At 39.5% G+C, this 17,350-nt stretch overlaps 1 protein-coding gene across 1 annotated transcript in view; it reads left to right on the plus strand.

The window, feature by feature from the left end:
* Positions 1-17,350, plus strand: part of LOC149017952 (peptidase uncH-like) — a 31,572-nt gene that overhangs the window by 6,567 nt on the left and 7,655 nt on the right. The window contains 8 exon segments of the mRNA XM_089152268.1: positions 970-1,025; positions 6,734-6,867; positions 6,975-7,065; positions 8,207-8,272; positions 8,410-8,632; positions 13,646-13,747; positions 14,007-14,092; positions 14,545-14,667. Coding sequence (XP_089008394.1) covers positions 970-1,025; positions 6,734-6,867; positions 6,975-7,065; positions 8,207-8,272; positions 8,410-8,632; positions 13,646-13,747; positions 14,007-14,092; positions 14,545-14,667 — 881 coding nt within the window.

A 17,350-nucleotide genomic window follows, 5' to 3' on the forward strand; every position in this document is an offset into this window, starting at 1 on the left:
AAGGGAATAACCACAAGACTAAGTTGCTAATATTCTAATCATATGTTTCTTCTCAATAGATAATACTCCATTTGATGAGAGTCAAATTTTTTTTCCTTGACAGACCCGAAAACTTATCACGCTCATAGTTGGACATGTTTAGGGTTTTAACATCATATGTGTATGGAATCCTTGTTATACCTTGTAAGAAGGATCAATATTTCTTTATGGTCCTCCAAATCTCGATCTCTTGACAAGATTTGGCACGCCATCTATTTTGATGTCTCCTCTAGACTCCTTTCTATTCCCCATCCCCTGGTGGTTGACTCCCCTAGGAATAGGCTGACTGTTAGTTCTTGGAGTCTCACCTCTTCCATTAGGCCTTCCCCTTGATAGGCTTGTTCCCCCCCCCCCCCACCCCACCCCCGCTACTCTCCTTTGTATTTTCTTGGTTCTTGTCTTTAATTTAATTATTTATTCATCCAAAAAAATATTTCTTTATGGCACTGGCCAACTGCTAAAAAATATTTTCTGATTTAGTGATTCCTTTATTAATTTATCCAGTGGGAACTCATTCCCTTTTATTGGTTATAATTGTGATTTTTGATTTAGAGTAATTACACTAATTTCTTTAAGAGTTCAAGATTTTTAATAGTCTATTTGCATGCACTTCTTCATTCGATTTCTTTAGCATTTCCTTTTTCATGTATGTACCATAGAGGAACAGTAAGAAATTTGTGCAAAGAGATGGAATTTGTAATGTTCCTTTTTATCAACAGAAGTTCTGTACATTCTTTTCTTACTAGTTACTATAGCTGGTATTTGTATGTTATTGTACATTTCTGTTTATTTAAGTAATTAGTGAGTTGTTACCTCTGTTGAGTCGGGATAAGGCTGAGTTTATTATTGTAGTTCTTGTTTCATTGGTGATGTAGAATTGTTTGCAAGAATTTTACTTTCATTTAATATTATATGATTCCTTTTATGCAGGGGAACTATTTTTCATCACAGATAGAAAAACTGGATTCTGGAATCTCCATAAATGGGTAAACCTCAATGCTTCACCCCCCCCCCCCGCAGGGCCACGAGAACCCCAAGAAAAATAGATCCCTCTTCCCTTACTACTACGTTTTAGATGTCCCAAACATTCTTTGTTCAATCCATTTGACTATTGTTGTTTGAATTCCAATAGGAATCTTGTAGTTTGTGCTACAATCATAATATGGAAATTATCTGGATAGCCCAACCAGATTTGCTTATCTTCTCAATGTAATTAATCTGCCACGTAACATGTTTGATGGTGCTAAATGTTCTGGCTAGTTGATCTCTGACTTCACTGCTCACATGTCAAATTTCAACTTTCACGGAGTTTTCTATGTGGCAAACGGAGCTCTGAAAATGGAGGAGTATGGAAGAGTGCACAGTAGTGGCAGAGTACTGTAGAATAGAAGTATATGTAGCCATAAGCCATGCAAAGGGGAGTAAATGGTTGAATTTGTGCATGAAATTTGACAATGTTCTATCCAGACCATCTCCTATCTGTCCAACTGCAGAAATGCCACATCATTCAGAATTTTATGGACTGTCGAGGAAGCTTATCTTGACAGGCACATGAAATCGCATTTCCCTTATATACTGGTATTGGGTATTGAATTGGTTGCTTGATTTTAAGAAATGTATCATTTCATATTGGAGAGACATTGAATGCAATAGATACTCACGGTAATGGTCAACATGCATGTGTAAATACACTTTTGGAACAAACATATATGTACACGTGTGTGTGCGCCTCAAATTCTTGAACCCAATTCCGAAAATTTACTTGCTTCGACATATTTTGGTGAGCAAACCAAATGATTTGTTTTCTGATATCTGTGATGGTAGCAAGGGTCTTGGGTATTAGTGTTGATTTTTGCTTGTAATTAGTATATATTCCAATAAAAAGAAAAAAATTTTAAACCTCATTTTCCGTTCTTGATTAGAGGCAAGATCAAACACCTCTATTTGGACAAGGTCTCAGATCCACTAAGATATAGCAGGTATCAGTGTCACATCCCGCAAAATCCACCCAAGGTATACCCTATCTGGATTACTTGGGAGTGATCCGCGTCCCCATCCGTTTGGACGATCATAACCACTTAGCCAATACTTAATCAGCAGACATCATGTTTTCAGTATTTATAATAAAGTCAGGAGAATCTCGATCCGCTCTGCGTCCAATTTATCATGTGTACCCATTCTCTCGGGTTCCTGTGGTTACCCTTCCCATGGGCAGTCCTAGTTGTTTCTTTCGTCATGTTTCTATAACATAATCATATGACTAGATCCATCCTACATTCGTCTCTCGATGTCTTCCCACGTGTCCCATGTCGTGTGTTGAGTCATCAATTTGGTCTTCTGTGTTGACCATCATAGTCACACTAGTAGTCTTGCGATAAGTCTAACAGATTTGGGAGTGAGTTCCTCGGTTTATTCCATATACACGATACATGATCGCTGTGATGCGATCATATGAAACACAAGATGCAGTATGAAACTAACTCTATGTATGCTAGTCTCTGTAGCATGCTTTAAGTCTGCCCATACTTCTTTGGGTAGGTCTCGATCACTCGCCGGTGAGTTGGGTCCTGAACCTTCCGCACCTTGGTGGGGTTTGGTCCCACTCTCTCCATCCAATTGGTATGTATTGGCGCATGTCCGGTAGCCTGCCCTGCAGTCATTTCTCGTCATTCATGTCAAATCCGATCGTCCTCGCCTCGGTCATTTCCGGTATCCTTCACACTAAGTCACGGATTTACTCATCGGACTCATCAACCCTTTGGTTATCCACAAATAGTAGCGGGCTCTCCGTCTTCTCACGGATATAACTCACCGGTCTCGTGCGCCCGTGAGCCCAAATCTGCTATTTGCAACCCTACCAATAAATGGCCCCTTTCGGGTTCCGTGTGATTTATGTCCTCTCACGAATATAACTCACCGGTCTTGGCGCTCATTATCACACTACTACCACGGGTCGTTCGGTCTTTGCCCTTCCGATTTGGGTCTGATCGACAAGGACATCCTAGCCAACACATCTAGACAAGTCCTATGTATGTCATCCAATAATTCGGGGTGTCGATGGGCACCTTCGGGAACATCCCATACTATTCCCGGATGTCCAGGACAAATGCCAGGACATTCCCTAATCCCAAATTATACCTATTCAATCACATTCCCAATTCCATCACATCATATCAATGATATTTCATCATATGAAGATATTCAATAAAACATGATCAATCGCATATGTAATTAACGGTTAACATTCTTGATAACAAAGATAGATAAACATAGCACTTCGTCTTGAGTACTTAACAATCATATATTGTAAAATACGATAAGAAGGTGGTATACTAAGTTTCAATCATAAAGTAATATTCACATAATCCATGTAATTATGGTCATAACCGTCCTTACCTTAATTCGAATCAAACTAATCCCAAAGATCACTTAGAATAGTCCTCAACTTAGTACTTGTACCCTAGACAACATATGGCAGCATCGTGAGGATCAATCAAATCGAGTTCAACGGAGCAAATCGAGAAATACAAGGTTGCTGTCTCAGCTGGTCGCTCTGTTGCTGACTCGTCGACCAAGATGAATGTCGGGCTGATAGTGATTTTTGGCCTGATCTTCCGAGGCTTGGATCGATTTGAAACTTGGAGGATTCATTGTCAGATAAGAACACTACATCACAAGAATTAGCCTAATCCAATGGCCCAATTGAAACCCCAATTTGAACCGTGTTTTATTTGGATCATAGGCATCTGAAGTATATGCAAATGCAGGACATTTGGGAATTAGCTAGGGATTGATATGCATAGATTAGAATCATATACTAACCTAAAATCAGACTTAGCATACATGAAATCAGTTTATGTGGAGAATCAAGTTGAGATGAGAAATCATGGTAATGTGTGCAGATTGAAGCGGGAGCATGCATCAATGGTTGAGGGGTGTGTGACAAGTTGAAATCATGGTTGTGTGCACCATCTTCATGGTTTCAACAGCAAGAAAGAGAGGGGTGAGAGTAGATAGGAGAGAACAATAGATTACTTACCTTGAAGGTGGATTAGAGGAGACAATATCCTTGTGAGATCATCACCCGCCAGGGGAGCTTAGGGAGCCTTCCTGTCCCGGAGTCCCAACGAGATGGGGTTAAGCCCCGTGTCCCCTTTAAGAACCCAAATGACCAAAACCCCATTCTTGGGCTTATAATCCTTTGGTTGTGGCTGGTTGTTGGTGACTGCCCCGCAAGCAACAACTTGGGGAGGTTGAGGTCGATATCAACTCGAATTGAGGTGGGTTTTCTCCTACAAGTCAATCAACAAGTGTAGTTTCAAGAACTACCTTCGGAACATGTCCGGGAGTGCATTAGGTCCACCAATTAAGTGCATCTTCTTCAGGCTGCAGATTCTTAACTGACACTGACAATGCATCAAAGTATGGAGCACCATCAACCATATCCATGGGTTTCAGGTCAAACACCATGTCTTCTATAGAGAGGGCCCACAAAGACTTCTTCCTTCACTTCGGGACCTTGGATTTACCCTAAGAAAAGGTTGACATGACTTCCTAAGGCTTTCAAAGGTAGTAATACTGATAACAAGGTCCAACTTCAAGGTCTAACATTAAACAAGTCTTTCTTTATCCCAAAACAAATAGGGTGTCCTAATTAGGTTTGGGCTGGGTTTCACAATCAGCCTTATCAATTAGACTTGGACCAAACTTTGAAAGAAAAGGAGGAGGGATGTTTGGGATTGGGCATGAACGAGAGGAAATACTGTAGTGCGGTTTAGCTTAAAGTATCTGACATAAAATGATATGTGAAGGCAGCAATGGCAATCCAAAATAAAGAGAAACTAATTTTACTAAATAAATCCAAGAACCATTGCCAATTGCAATTGGGCTACATCAAGGATCAACTTGAAGCTCATATCTATTTGCACTTATAATGGATGAATTAACCAAAGACGTTCAAGACGAGGTTCCTTAGTGTATGCTTTTTGTTGATGATATTGTTTTGATCAAGTGGAGATTAATACCAAGTTAGAATCATGGAGAGCAGCTTTAGAATCAAGAGGCTTTAAACTATGTAGAACGAAAATAGAATATCTAGTTTGTAACTTTAGTCATGATCAGATAGACAAGAAGGTGGTGAAACTTGATGATATGGAGATTTATTAGATGATTGTTTTAAGTACTTTGGTTCAATCATAAATAAAAGAGTTGATGTAAAGGATAATGTTTCCCAAAGAATCAAGATAGGATGGATGAAGTTGAGAAGTGCATCTGGGGTCTTGTGTGATCAACGTATTCCATTAAAGCTTAAAGGAAAATTCTATAGGAGCATCGTTCGATCAGCTATGATGTACGGTGCATGGTGTTGGGCTGTTAAAAAGAATCATGTAGATAAACTTAGTGTAGTAGAAATGAGAATGCTAAGATGGATGAGTGGCAAAATTGGGAAGGATAAGATAAAGAACGATCATATTAGAGTTGGTCTGGGAGTTGCTCCTGTAAGTAATAAGCTACGAGAAAGTAGTTTGAGGTGGCATGTTCACATTCAATGGAGGCCTATAAGTGCCCTTGTACGAGAAGTGATATAATCCAAATTAAAGGAACTATGAGGGCTAGGGGCAGACCTAAGATAACCTTAAAAGAAGTGGTGAGAAATGATATCCATAGCTTAGGCCTTGTATCTAGCATGACCACATAATTGATTTTAGTTGAGAAAGGCTTATTGTTGTTGTTTCTTGTTGTAAACCCAAGAACCATGGCAATTATAATATATAGGCGCCATCCTAACATTGCAGGTACTTGTATGAACTGTTGCTCGTGGTTCCTTACCTTACTACATCTTGTCTTGATTTTATCAAGGTGAAGTGGTGATCCATTTATTTTTATATGTCAATCTTCTCATACTGGACCGGATTGTAGACTGCCCTCCATTTCCAGTGGGTGGTCCAATGGTCAAAATGCTCCTGTGTTTATGTGGCATAAGTTGTATAGGTTGGGTATTATCAGCATTGAAACTGTTATTGGAATTCTTAAGTTAATACTTGCCAGCTTGCTGGTCTTCTGACAGTTTAACTGTCACAAATGGACTAGGAATACTACTCCATGCAACCCCCCCCCCCCCAAAAAAAAAAAAAAAAAAAAAAAAACGGTAGATAGTCTGAATGGTCCTTAGAAACAGTGTCATCCATGCTCTTTTTCTTACCTGTTTGATTGACTTAAACTTAAGATTAATCTCATCTTTTCAGGCTTCTTTATAAAGTTACTTTTTAGTAGGGGGGGGGGGGGTGGTGGGGGGGGGCCCCCCCCCCCCCCCCCCCCCCCCCCCCCCCCCCCCCCCCCCCCCCCCCTTTCTTCCCCAAATCAGTAAACAGAAAGAGATGTTTCCTTTTCATGACTAGTGAAAAGGTACTGTTGCATTTTGTGATGGTAAAGTGATGACATGGGAAGTGAGATTTGACTATTTGAGAGCCATTCCTATTTGTTTCTCATCAATGATCAACCCAAATCCATTCCCTCTGATTTATACAAGGTGGTTGGGTTTGACATTTCTCGGCCCTCAGATTTTGGTGATGCATACCTGGCCTTCATCAATTCTATGGTTGTTGAAAATTTTAAATCATTAGGCTTGGGGATTTGCAATCTGCACTTCCATAAACTGTTATTGTTTAAGCTGACTTTTGATCTATCGTTGTAGATTGAACACAAAAATGAAGTGCAAGTTGTGTATTCTCTGGATGCTGAGTTCACAAAACCATTATGGGTTTTTGGATTTAGCTCTTATGATTTTTTACAAGGAGATGGGAAAAACTTGATCGCCTGCACCTACAGGTTTGAGAAACTTATTTACATTCTTTGTTTCCCTATGTTTACTGTATAGTTCTCCAAGTTATTGTCCTTATATTAAACTATGTGTTTGCATTCTGGAATACATGCAGGAAGAATGGGAGATCACATCTTGGAATCCTTGATGATACTAAAAGTTCATTATCCATACTTGAGGTTCCTTTGACTGATGTAAACAATATTGTACGTTCAGTACCTCCTTTTGCTAGTTTGCATGTCTACAGCTTATGAAAATGTAAGTGGTCATTATAAACTGTATGGACTGCAAACTGGGTTCTGGTTGGTGTGCACGGTGTTGCTGGTCACTTGACTGCTAGTTTTGCAGTTTGGAAATGTAGCTTGTGGCTTTCTTTTAGCTGAGTAATAGTGGTTAGTGGGTGCATGTGAATCCCAGATATCTCGCTATTTTAATCGATACGATCGTCGCCCTCTCCCTCTCGCCTCGGCACCTAAACTTCCGGTTGTTTTTGGCGTTTGTTGGGGATTCAACTTCTAAACATCTTTAAGACATCTACAACATCAAATTATCATCATTCAAGCTTATTTCAACTAGATTTTCAACAAAGGTAAGATTTTCCCCCAAATTTGAATTTTTTTCAAATAGAATGTTCTACAATGGGTGTGTAAGTCTAATGTAATTATATGTTGATCCACAAGTTTTGATCTACACTTTCATGGAAACCAATTTAATGTGACATTTAAATCGATATGTGACATACTAAAGTGATGAGTTGACTTGGGAGTCATATGTGCTGGAATCAATTGATGCGGAATGGGTGATACTCTTGCTGTCTTGTAGTCTTGTAATCTTATTACTCACATACTCTTGTGATTGTAAACTTATGGATTATGATTTATGACTTACTAGAAGTCTAAAACTTCTTATAGTTGTAAAATTTTGAAGACATTTAAGTTATTTGATAGTTTGATGTGTAATGTATTTGATACTTTATAGTTGATAACATGAATTACTTGATATCTCTACATTACATGTTGTCTAACCTTGCATTTCACAACACTTTGATTTTACACATAGGGTCGACTTAGAAGACATACTTAGGGTTATTTTCTCACAAGTCTAAGGCCACCAATGAGTTCAAAAGGCCTTAAATAGGCTAAATACCAAATTTCAGCCCAACCGGGGCCCTAAAACCCACGAGATGGGCCCCGAGTTGCGCCAAAATTTTGGTAGATCTATCTCGGTCGAGATCTCTCGCTATTTTGGAGTGGCGAGATCTCGCTCGAGAGCGAGATCTCCCACCATGAGTGGGTGTATTAGTGTAACTGGTAACTAATTTCTTTATTTGTAAAAATGTATGTGCAGATTTCTGGACGAAGCTGCCTATATGTTGATGGAGCATCAGCAGTCTATCCATTATCAGTGGGAAAGGCATGTTTCCTGGCTGCCTTTTTTATTTTTCGGATGATCTTTTTGGCAATAACGCCAACAATCTCAGATACTCCCATCTCTAAATTTTTATTAGTTTATCATGCTTAATGGCATCCCGTCTTTCTGTGTTATATCAGGTCACTTTGGTTGATAGTAATCCAAGAACAGTTGATTTCTCCATTATTTGGTCTGCATCACCTGAGAGTACAAAGTACAACTCATATTATAGCTTACCAGAGTTAATTGAATTTCCAACAGAAGTTGCTGGACAAAATGCATATGCATACTTTTATCCTCCATCCAACCCCTGCTATAAAGCTTGTAAAGAAGAGAAGCCTCCAATGTTATTAAAAAGCCATGGTATGGTTTATGTTTCCGCATAGAGTTTTTCTTTCATGGGTTAATTTAGGTCTTGGCTAAATTGAGTTGGTATTGATTTCATACTTATTGCTTTTATGATGTAATAAAGCAGTTTGTTTTTATGCTATGCTGAATTTGTGTGAACTGAGAAGACTTTCTGTGATCTTCATAAGCACTCTCTCCCCTGCAAGGGAAAACTGAACACATTTGAAAAGTGACTGATAGTACACATTTTTAGTTTGGTTCCTCTATTATTAACTGATGAGAATGGAGCCATATCATCCTTAGAAGGGGAGAGTCATGCAGTCATGCATAGTTGGATGACTTAACTTCCCTCCCTTGATATTGACCAGTGTGTGCCTATGTAGGGTGAGCCAGTTGAATCTGCTTTATGGGACATGCGCTTTCTAATTGTTTTTAGGACATTGTAGCTCAAAAATGGGTCATATAGATTTAATTTGTATTCGTGAAGGACCATAACTGAGTTGCCATGTTAAGATCATTTGCACAAGCTGATTGTACTACACCCAGTTCATGCTTAGGCACGTACATGCACTTGTTCCAGATAGTGAGGACTGGTGGAGTCCCACTTCTTCTGATCATGGACTTTATTGTGTATGCGATATTTGTGCCTATAGTAGGCCAACGCAGGTTGTATGGGGATATTGGTGATATAGTGGATTTTGGCCATGTAGATTTCATTGTGAGTTACAAGTTACACTTGGTTCGAACATAGTGAGGGACAGTGTCATGGGAGATTGTGTTATTTCCTATTTTGTTGTTTGCATCACTTGTATAGGGGATTGCACCTGGTATATCGTTTTGTGATGCTTCCAGCTTTTGTTGTTGTACATGTTGTAACAAGTGACTTTTGATGCAAATGTAATAACACAAGTTTCCCTTTTTTCCCTCAATGATTGTTCTTATTACTTGTCTAACCCTATTGGTTTGTCTTGGTTGATTCTTATGATGAGTGGGACCATACAACAATTTGATCTTGGTTTTGATTGGGAGTAGACTGGTGAGTGTTCAAAGTATTGCATTTCACTTACAATGGAATCGGGGTGTGATAGAGGTAGTATCAAAGCGTGATTGCTCTGTGCCCTCTAGGATTTACAAGAATAATCAAGTGGTTTAATCTAGACCCTAGAGTTGTCTAAAGTTGGGTAAAGTTGGTAGAAATAAGTAGTCCTTAGAAGAGTTTATGAGGTATGAGGATAGTATGCTGACATGCAGCCATGGGCTTGGTGCAAAATTTCTGCATAAAAGCTTGTAAAATACTTTTTTTTTTTGGATGAATAAATAAATGCATTAAAATTGAAATAGCGCACTTACAACGAAGCGAAATTTAAGCGACACTAAAGCAAACAAACAAAAGCAACTATGACAAAGCCTAAAGAAAAGGGCCAGACAGAGACCCAAAGAAGCTATTTTGCGGATTTTTTCTTTTCCTTCTTTCTCTTGGATGACTTGTGCTCAATCAAGAAGTCGTCGCCGAAAGGGTTGTGCCCTTTAATAGGACGGTTACTCCGTCTACACCCCGGTCAGGATCGTGCGCACGGTCAAGATCGTGCGCATGGAGGGATATAGGAGGCTCAATAGCGTGCTCTGTGGGATTTAAATCAATGGTTGATGATAGGAGAGAGGGGTCCAAGGAGGAGGGGTGAGAGGAGGAGCAAGTGAGGGGATTAGAGGAATGGGCTAAGGGGTGCATTAGGATAGGCCCATGGGGCAAAGAGAGAGAGAGAGGGGCATGGGTTAATAGGGTTGGGCCCATGGGGTGAAGGGCCCAAAATGGAGCAATTTGGGGAGGGTAGATTGGGAAGCTCAGCTTGGTTGTGGATAAAGATATGAGAGGAGGAAGGAGGTTTAGTGAGAGAACGGTGTGTTTTGTTCACCAAAGAGGAAAGATGGAGAGGTGGTGAAGGGTTGACAGAGAGCTCAAAGGTGAGGTTTTCATGGAAGAGGGAGGGCAAATCTTGAGGGCCAGGAGTGAGGAGCAATGACTCTTTAAGGGATCGGTTATAGGAGGGAGGACCTTTAGAAATTGTGGCAGGCGTAGCAGTCCTGGTTTCGACAGAGGCAGCAGGATCATTGATTGCAGAGAACTGACAATGGTTTTCGAAGGGCTTCACGATCTGGGGCGTTGTGCTATGAGATGTCGCTGTCTATACGGGATTTGAACGATTTTTTCTCCGGTAAGTGTTGGCTAACGGCAGTGATCTAGGACTGTCTGCAGGGGGCAAAATGTCTTGAGCACCAGTAGTGGCGGCAGCGGTGCCTTCTTGTACATGATCAACAGCGGCAACTACAACATCATCTAGGTCATCGGCAATGGTGCCTTTGTGTTCTTGATCAACAGCAACATTTTCAACATCTTCTAGGTCAGCGGCAACAGAGGCGAAAGGAGCAGCAGCGGTTGGAACAGAAACAGAGATTTTTTCAAGCGCATCAATAGTATTCATTTTTAGAAGACTGTCAGACAGAAAATCTAGAGTCGTCTGATGGCAGATAACTATCAGGGTCTGTGGGCTTTGCTTGTTGGAGAGAAGCAAAAGAACAATCAGTTGAGACATGACCGAATGAGGAACACAGATCGCAGCGAGAAGGTATCCAGTCATGCACAATGACTTGGTTATACTTTAGGCCAAGATCATCAGCGATGGTGACATTTGAGGGGAGTTCCTTTGAGGCAGAGAAGTCTACACAAATCCTCGCATAGGAGAGGCCAGTCATGTTTAGCGTTTTTGCATCAGTACGGAGAGGTTTGCCGATAGCAGATCCAATTCTACTCAGACAATTGGGGTTCCAAAACTCAAGCGGGAGACTTGGCAAGTTGATCCACAGGGGTAGGGATTTGAAGTCGACTTTGCTGAGAGGAAGCGAAGGAGTCCAAGGTTTGAGGAATAAAGGGGTTTTCGCCTACGAACCAAGGAGATCCTTCAAGGGCACGAGAGCGATAGTTAGGAGAGTCAAATTTGAACAAGAAAATACTAGAATCAATAAGCTGGATGTCCAGATGACCTTGAGCTTTCCATTGTTTGGTGAGTGAAGATTTTAGGATACCAAAGGGGGGATGGGGGCCAAGGAACTGGCCAAGAATTGCAGAGGTCCATCGTTGGATACTGCCAGCAGTTGAGATAGAAGGGCAGTGAGCAGTTGGGATGGGATGAAGGTGAGGTCCAGGTCAAAATGGATAGATTGATGGTGGTGGTGAGTGAAGAGCAAGTCCCAAGGTTTGTTGGAGGAAATGGGGGTATGATGGTTAGGGGTGGAGGTGGGGCGAGGGGGACGTGAGCAAGGGGTCGATCGGAGAGAACAGGGGAGGCCATGATTGGATTTACGGAGCTTGTAAAATACTTGTTTGGTAGTGACTGTAGCAAACCTTGATGAAACATAGAAGAGCATCTACCTAATGTCTCCAACATATGGTACTTGATTTAGTTCAAGATTAAGAGTCCAAATGAAATTAAGTTGGAAAGAGAAGCTGAAATAAAAGTAATAGTATCTGTTTCCCAACTCTAGTAACTTAAATATACAATCATTGAAAAGTATTAATAGAAACATCCAGTCAAGGTCAGTTAGTGGGTGGTGGTATGAAGGAAGGGGGATGAACCCCTGTGACCCATTTAACCTGATCTATAATAGTCCAGCTTGTTGGAGAGTAGATCCAACTGCATGTTCACCTCCCTCCTGTGTAGGTCCTCCAATGATGGTGGGACAGGTGGAGTGCGAGAAGAAGTGCTGCGGGGCTGAAGACATATGCTAGAAAGAGAAGCCCAATGGGTCAAATATCACCATAGGAATAGAGTTGGACTCCTACTAGCATACTGAATCCAACTAACCCTAATTGGGCTTGTTTAGGACTCCCAAATTACCAAGATACCCTTCACTTGGTGCATTTTTTCCTACAGGGCCATAGGGTGCTGGGCAGTAACCCTAGGCCCTGTTTCGGGCCTTGGTCGTCTATTGGGATGGCCCTGGCTAAAATGTTTCTTTTAGTTACTCTACTCGACAAATGGAATTTGAGGTAACAAATTTCATAGAACAATGTGCTCATCTTTACAAGTTAGACATGCGATACGAACTTTTGATTGAAGCTAAGAATTTATTGAATCCTCAATGCTTCTTCTTGAATATCAACAAACCTCTCACCAGCCAGCTCACCCAGTGAAGATAGTTGTGAAGCTTGGAACTTCAAGAACATGCAAGAACTATGACTCAAGCTTTGAGATGGACCCAACATTTTTTGGATGATAACAAGATCTGTTGAAAAGTGGAGCAAATGAATGAGTAGTAAAAAACCATTCATGATAATATGGATGCTCTTCAGAGTGGCTGACAGTTCATTCAAATTTAATGGATAGTAAACCACTATTCATTTACTTTTTGTGATACATTAAATTTTATTTTTTTATTTGTCCAGTACTCCCATGCATTTGTAAACTTGTTCCTTGAAGACAATTCTAATTTAGCAAATAGTAAACCAGTATTCATTTACTTTTTGTGATACGTTAATATTTATTTATTTATTTGTCCAGTACTCCCATGCATTTGTAAACTTGTTCCTTGAAGACAATCCTCTTAGAGAAGAAGCTTCAGTGATTTTTTATTTTTTTTACTTTTTATTTTCTTTTAAGACTCATTTTTGTAATTCAATGAATATCAATGGAGGTCCCAGCCTTTATACTGGGGAGACCAACACGATGTTAAATTATAGTATTTGGTTTTGATTCTTTTCTGTTCTTATTTGTTTCCTGTTGAGAGCAGAGCACTGACATTAGACTTGAATGTTGATGTTATATATATTTTCCCCTTAAATAGGAAATTAGGAATATGTCAAACCTAATATGACTATTATATGTGCTGTACTGAATCCATCGTTAGTTTCTCAATGATTGGTTAGATGTGGACTATTGCTGGAAGAGGGAAAAAATAATAACAAATAAATTTATTTATTTATTTATCTTTCCTTTGAATTATCAAATCCCTAATAGAAGATACATGTTACAGGAGGCCCTACAGCTGAATCTCATGGGATCTTAGATCTTAACATCCAATACTGGACTAGTCGAGGTTGGGCATTTGTGGATGTTAACTATGGAGGGAGTACTGGTTAGTTATCCAACATTCCGGTTTCCAAATTTAAGATAGGCCATTAATACTTGGTTGCGCTGATAGACAAACCCATGCTTATGCCCTAGCCCTGCTTTGCATGACTGACTCTTGATGGCCAGTTTCCCATATTCATTTTTCCTTGCTTATGGGTATTATTGTATCCTTACTTCAGCTGGTTTACATATCTTACTGATAGGCTTGCAATCTCATGAGTAATATTTTTGTCTGGAAGTAACAATAAATTTGAATGTCACAGGTTATGGACGGGAATATCGAGAAAGACTTTTGGGTTCTTGGGGTATTGTGGATGTTAATGATTGTTGCAGCTGTGCTAGATATTTGGTAACTATGCTCAAACTATTTTTTCTGTTTTGGGCCCTTTTGGTTGGAACCAAAGTGAAATGAAGTGAAGGTGAAGTCAAAACTAGGAAGAAGTTCTCTTCTGATATTGCGTGGTGTTAAACTTGATGCAAGGTGTTGTAATAAAATAGTGTTTGAAAGTTTGTCAGTATTATTACTGCAGAAAATGAAAAATAGTCATTTTAGGTGAATTATTCAAGAAAAAAAACATTTGGGGCTCTCAGATATGGATTACAACAGCACATTGGAAATTGATTTCCATGTAAAATGTATTGAGTTAATTCCAATTTCAGCTATTTTCACTCCTGGTATTTGCTTATCAGTTTTACTTACCTACAAAAGGTTCATGTTATTTGATACCCAATAGTAAATAATGGTGAGGTGTGTTAATACACCTTCGAGATTTGTAACTCTAGAGCTGGTTTGGTTTGAAGGTGGAAAATGGAAAGGCAGATGGTGAACGTCTTTGTATTACTGGGCGGTCTGCTGGTGGTTACACAACATTAGCTGCTCTTGCTTTCCGTAAAGTGTTTAAGGCTGGTGCTTCCTTGTATGGTGTAAGTAATATGCCCCTTGCATATTTTCTTTTTCTTCTTGTTAAAAGTGATTTTGAGAAGATGTTCTAAGCTTTCAGCATTCCAAAATAACGGCTAAGATCTGTTATCATTCTTCTTACAGAATGACTACCTGACTTGTAACTAGTCACTTTGAGTGGAATATTGGGATGGGACAATTTTTTCTTAGTATCTAAATGTCCATCAGGTTATGGTTATTCAGCTTGAATTGAACCCGCTAAACCTTATTTTAGCTATTTGGTGTTGCTGCACCACTTCTGTTCTGACTTACAACTCCATCTAAGTCCATATTCTAGATGTTGCTGCTTTATGTGGGATTTAGGTTCAATCTTATAACAAATATCAATCAATCATGAAACAATGTACTATAAGTATATTCAGATGCTCATTCTAAATTCAAGAACTTCGGACAACCTTTGTCACAACATAGGATGCACCAACAAACAATTGAATACCTAAATTGTTTTTGTTTCTAATGTTTTCTTGTACCCATCTTTCTTTATAACTTGATTCTTTGATGAATCTAAGAGACTTAAAAGTTTCTATCAGGTCCTAAACTTCATCACAGATTGAATAACTAACTTGTGTTTGTTCCCATTGACTCTTCTTTTCTTGTGTCTGACTCTGTTTATGATTTGATTTGTTAATGGACTTAGAGACAATCTAATTAGGTTGAGTAGTGCAGCTATCAAAGGCTGAAAGGGGCCAAACAGCTTAAAATAGCCTTCTTAGCTGTTGAAAGGAGCTTTACCAGACCTAGAAGAATCTTAGTTGCAGGAACCTGAATGCGTGTTGTTTGTTTCCAAGCGTGATTCTAGCAAATCTTTTATTCATTATTACCTGGAGTAGTGATACTACTAGCTTTGTCAGCTGGGACCATTAAGAATCTTTGCTTCTTCTAGGTGCATTTACTTCTTATGTCCCTCATCAGTGTGGACCAATAGTCCATCATTTAGGATTCACTGGAGTCAATAAAATGTTAATGACTATTAAAAAGCATCCAGAGTCTCAAAAGTAGGCTACTACTCCAAGTCTCTTTGTTAGAAGCCTAGAACTGAGATCAGAAAGACCTTTGACTATTTTCTGGAGACTTCAACTTGGGATATGGAAAGTATTCCTTCTTTTGAGGTCCTATTGGGCAAAGACTTGCTGCAAGAGGTATATTCTGTTACAAAACAATGAGAGTCTATGTGCCTTGATCATGAGGCAGAGATCCTGGAACACAGCTGACCTCTGACCCCAAAGATTTTGTACTCCCCAGCAGTTGGCCATCCCATCATTCATTTACCTTCCCTTATTCTGCAGTATTGATCAACTAGCAGGAATCCATGCCAATCTGAGAGAGAGAGAAATAAAAAGTACATACAGACTAGTCTGGAAAATTTTCTTCTGGGTGTAACATATGGATGTTTGTATCAGATAGTAAATTTCTAATTATAAGTGTATTATGGAATGTCTATGAGAAGGGGGAGATGTCTTATTGGTTAGTCTTGGTTTTTGCATTTAGGTTGGCACTGGACAATTTAATGTGATTTAATTTTTATGCTCCAAAATTTTCATTTAGTCACTATTCTTATTTGTTCCAGTGATCAATTGAATGTCTGAACCAAATAATATGTAAGAGAAGGAAGACAAGTCTTCATTCTTTTTCTTTTTGGTAAAAGACAAGTCTTCATTTGGATTCTGGTAGTGGGTCGAAGTCGTTAAAAGAGCTGATATCAAGTTTCTACTTTCTCCAATATTAGAGCATACCCCCTCCTGCCAAGATAGTCTTCCCTCCCCTTTTGTGCTTTCTCAAATTCTTGGCCCATGACTCCATCATTTAAATTAGGAATTTTTTTTTTGTTGATTTTATTATTTGACCCACTGTGTTGATTCTCCCAACTCATTTAATAGAAGTCAAATTAGTTGTGCAAGAAGGGAAAATATGGAAGGCAAGACTGCCTTTAATGCAACAACACATTCCCCGTCAAGCATTGTGCTTTCAAGAGAACAGTCATTATAAGACGGGGAGATAATATAAGCCAGACTAGGATAGGGAGGACAACTAGCAGGGTTTCGGTGGGGCACAAGTAGAACTGGCTGCAGTGGTGAAGAAGCCAATTTTGAAAAGGTCAGTAGAAGTCTAGACTGGGAGTACAGTCAATTAATTTGCTCAAGGGCTTTGTATATATTAAGACTTTGTCATGACCTGAACTGGGCATGGGATAATATAAATGGAAACCTAAGGTCAAGCTGAAGCCTACTGAGACCTTAGCATACTCACCCTGTTTCAAGTTGACATCCTTAGTCTTGCATGTGATTAAAGATCTGTGTGGAAGATACTAATATTTGTCATGACCTGAACTGACTGTGTGATGACAAAAATGTGAAATCTGATCTCAGTGGTAACATATTGAGACCTTACTATTCTCACCTTGTTTCAGACAGATATCCCTATGCAGAAGTAATCCATCCTATGTCCTAACTGATATCTAGTTTATAATACCAAGAAATACCCATTTGTTTATATATGTTTTTCGTCTAGAAATTCCATCCAACTGGAGACCATTAGACCTCAATTATGTACCACTTGTCAAAGGACCAAATCCTTCCATCTTACTTTATCTCTGACAAAATGGCCCTCGAGTAATTGAAATACTACCAACTGGATTGGTCCAAGCTA

This window comes from Hakea prostrata, chromosome 4 (assembly GCF_041222555.1).
Source record: "Hakea prostrata isolate BN-2017 chromosome 4, UWA_Hpros_2, whole genome shotgun sequence".
Classification (NCBI taxonomy): Eukaryota; Viridiplantae; Streptophyta; class Magnoliopsida; order Proteales; family Proteaceae; genus Hakea; species Hakea prostrata.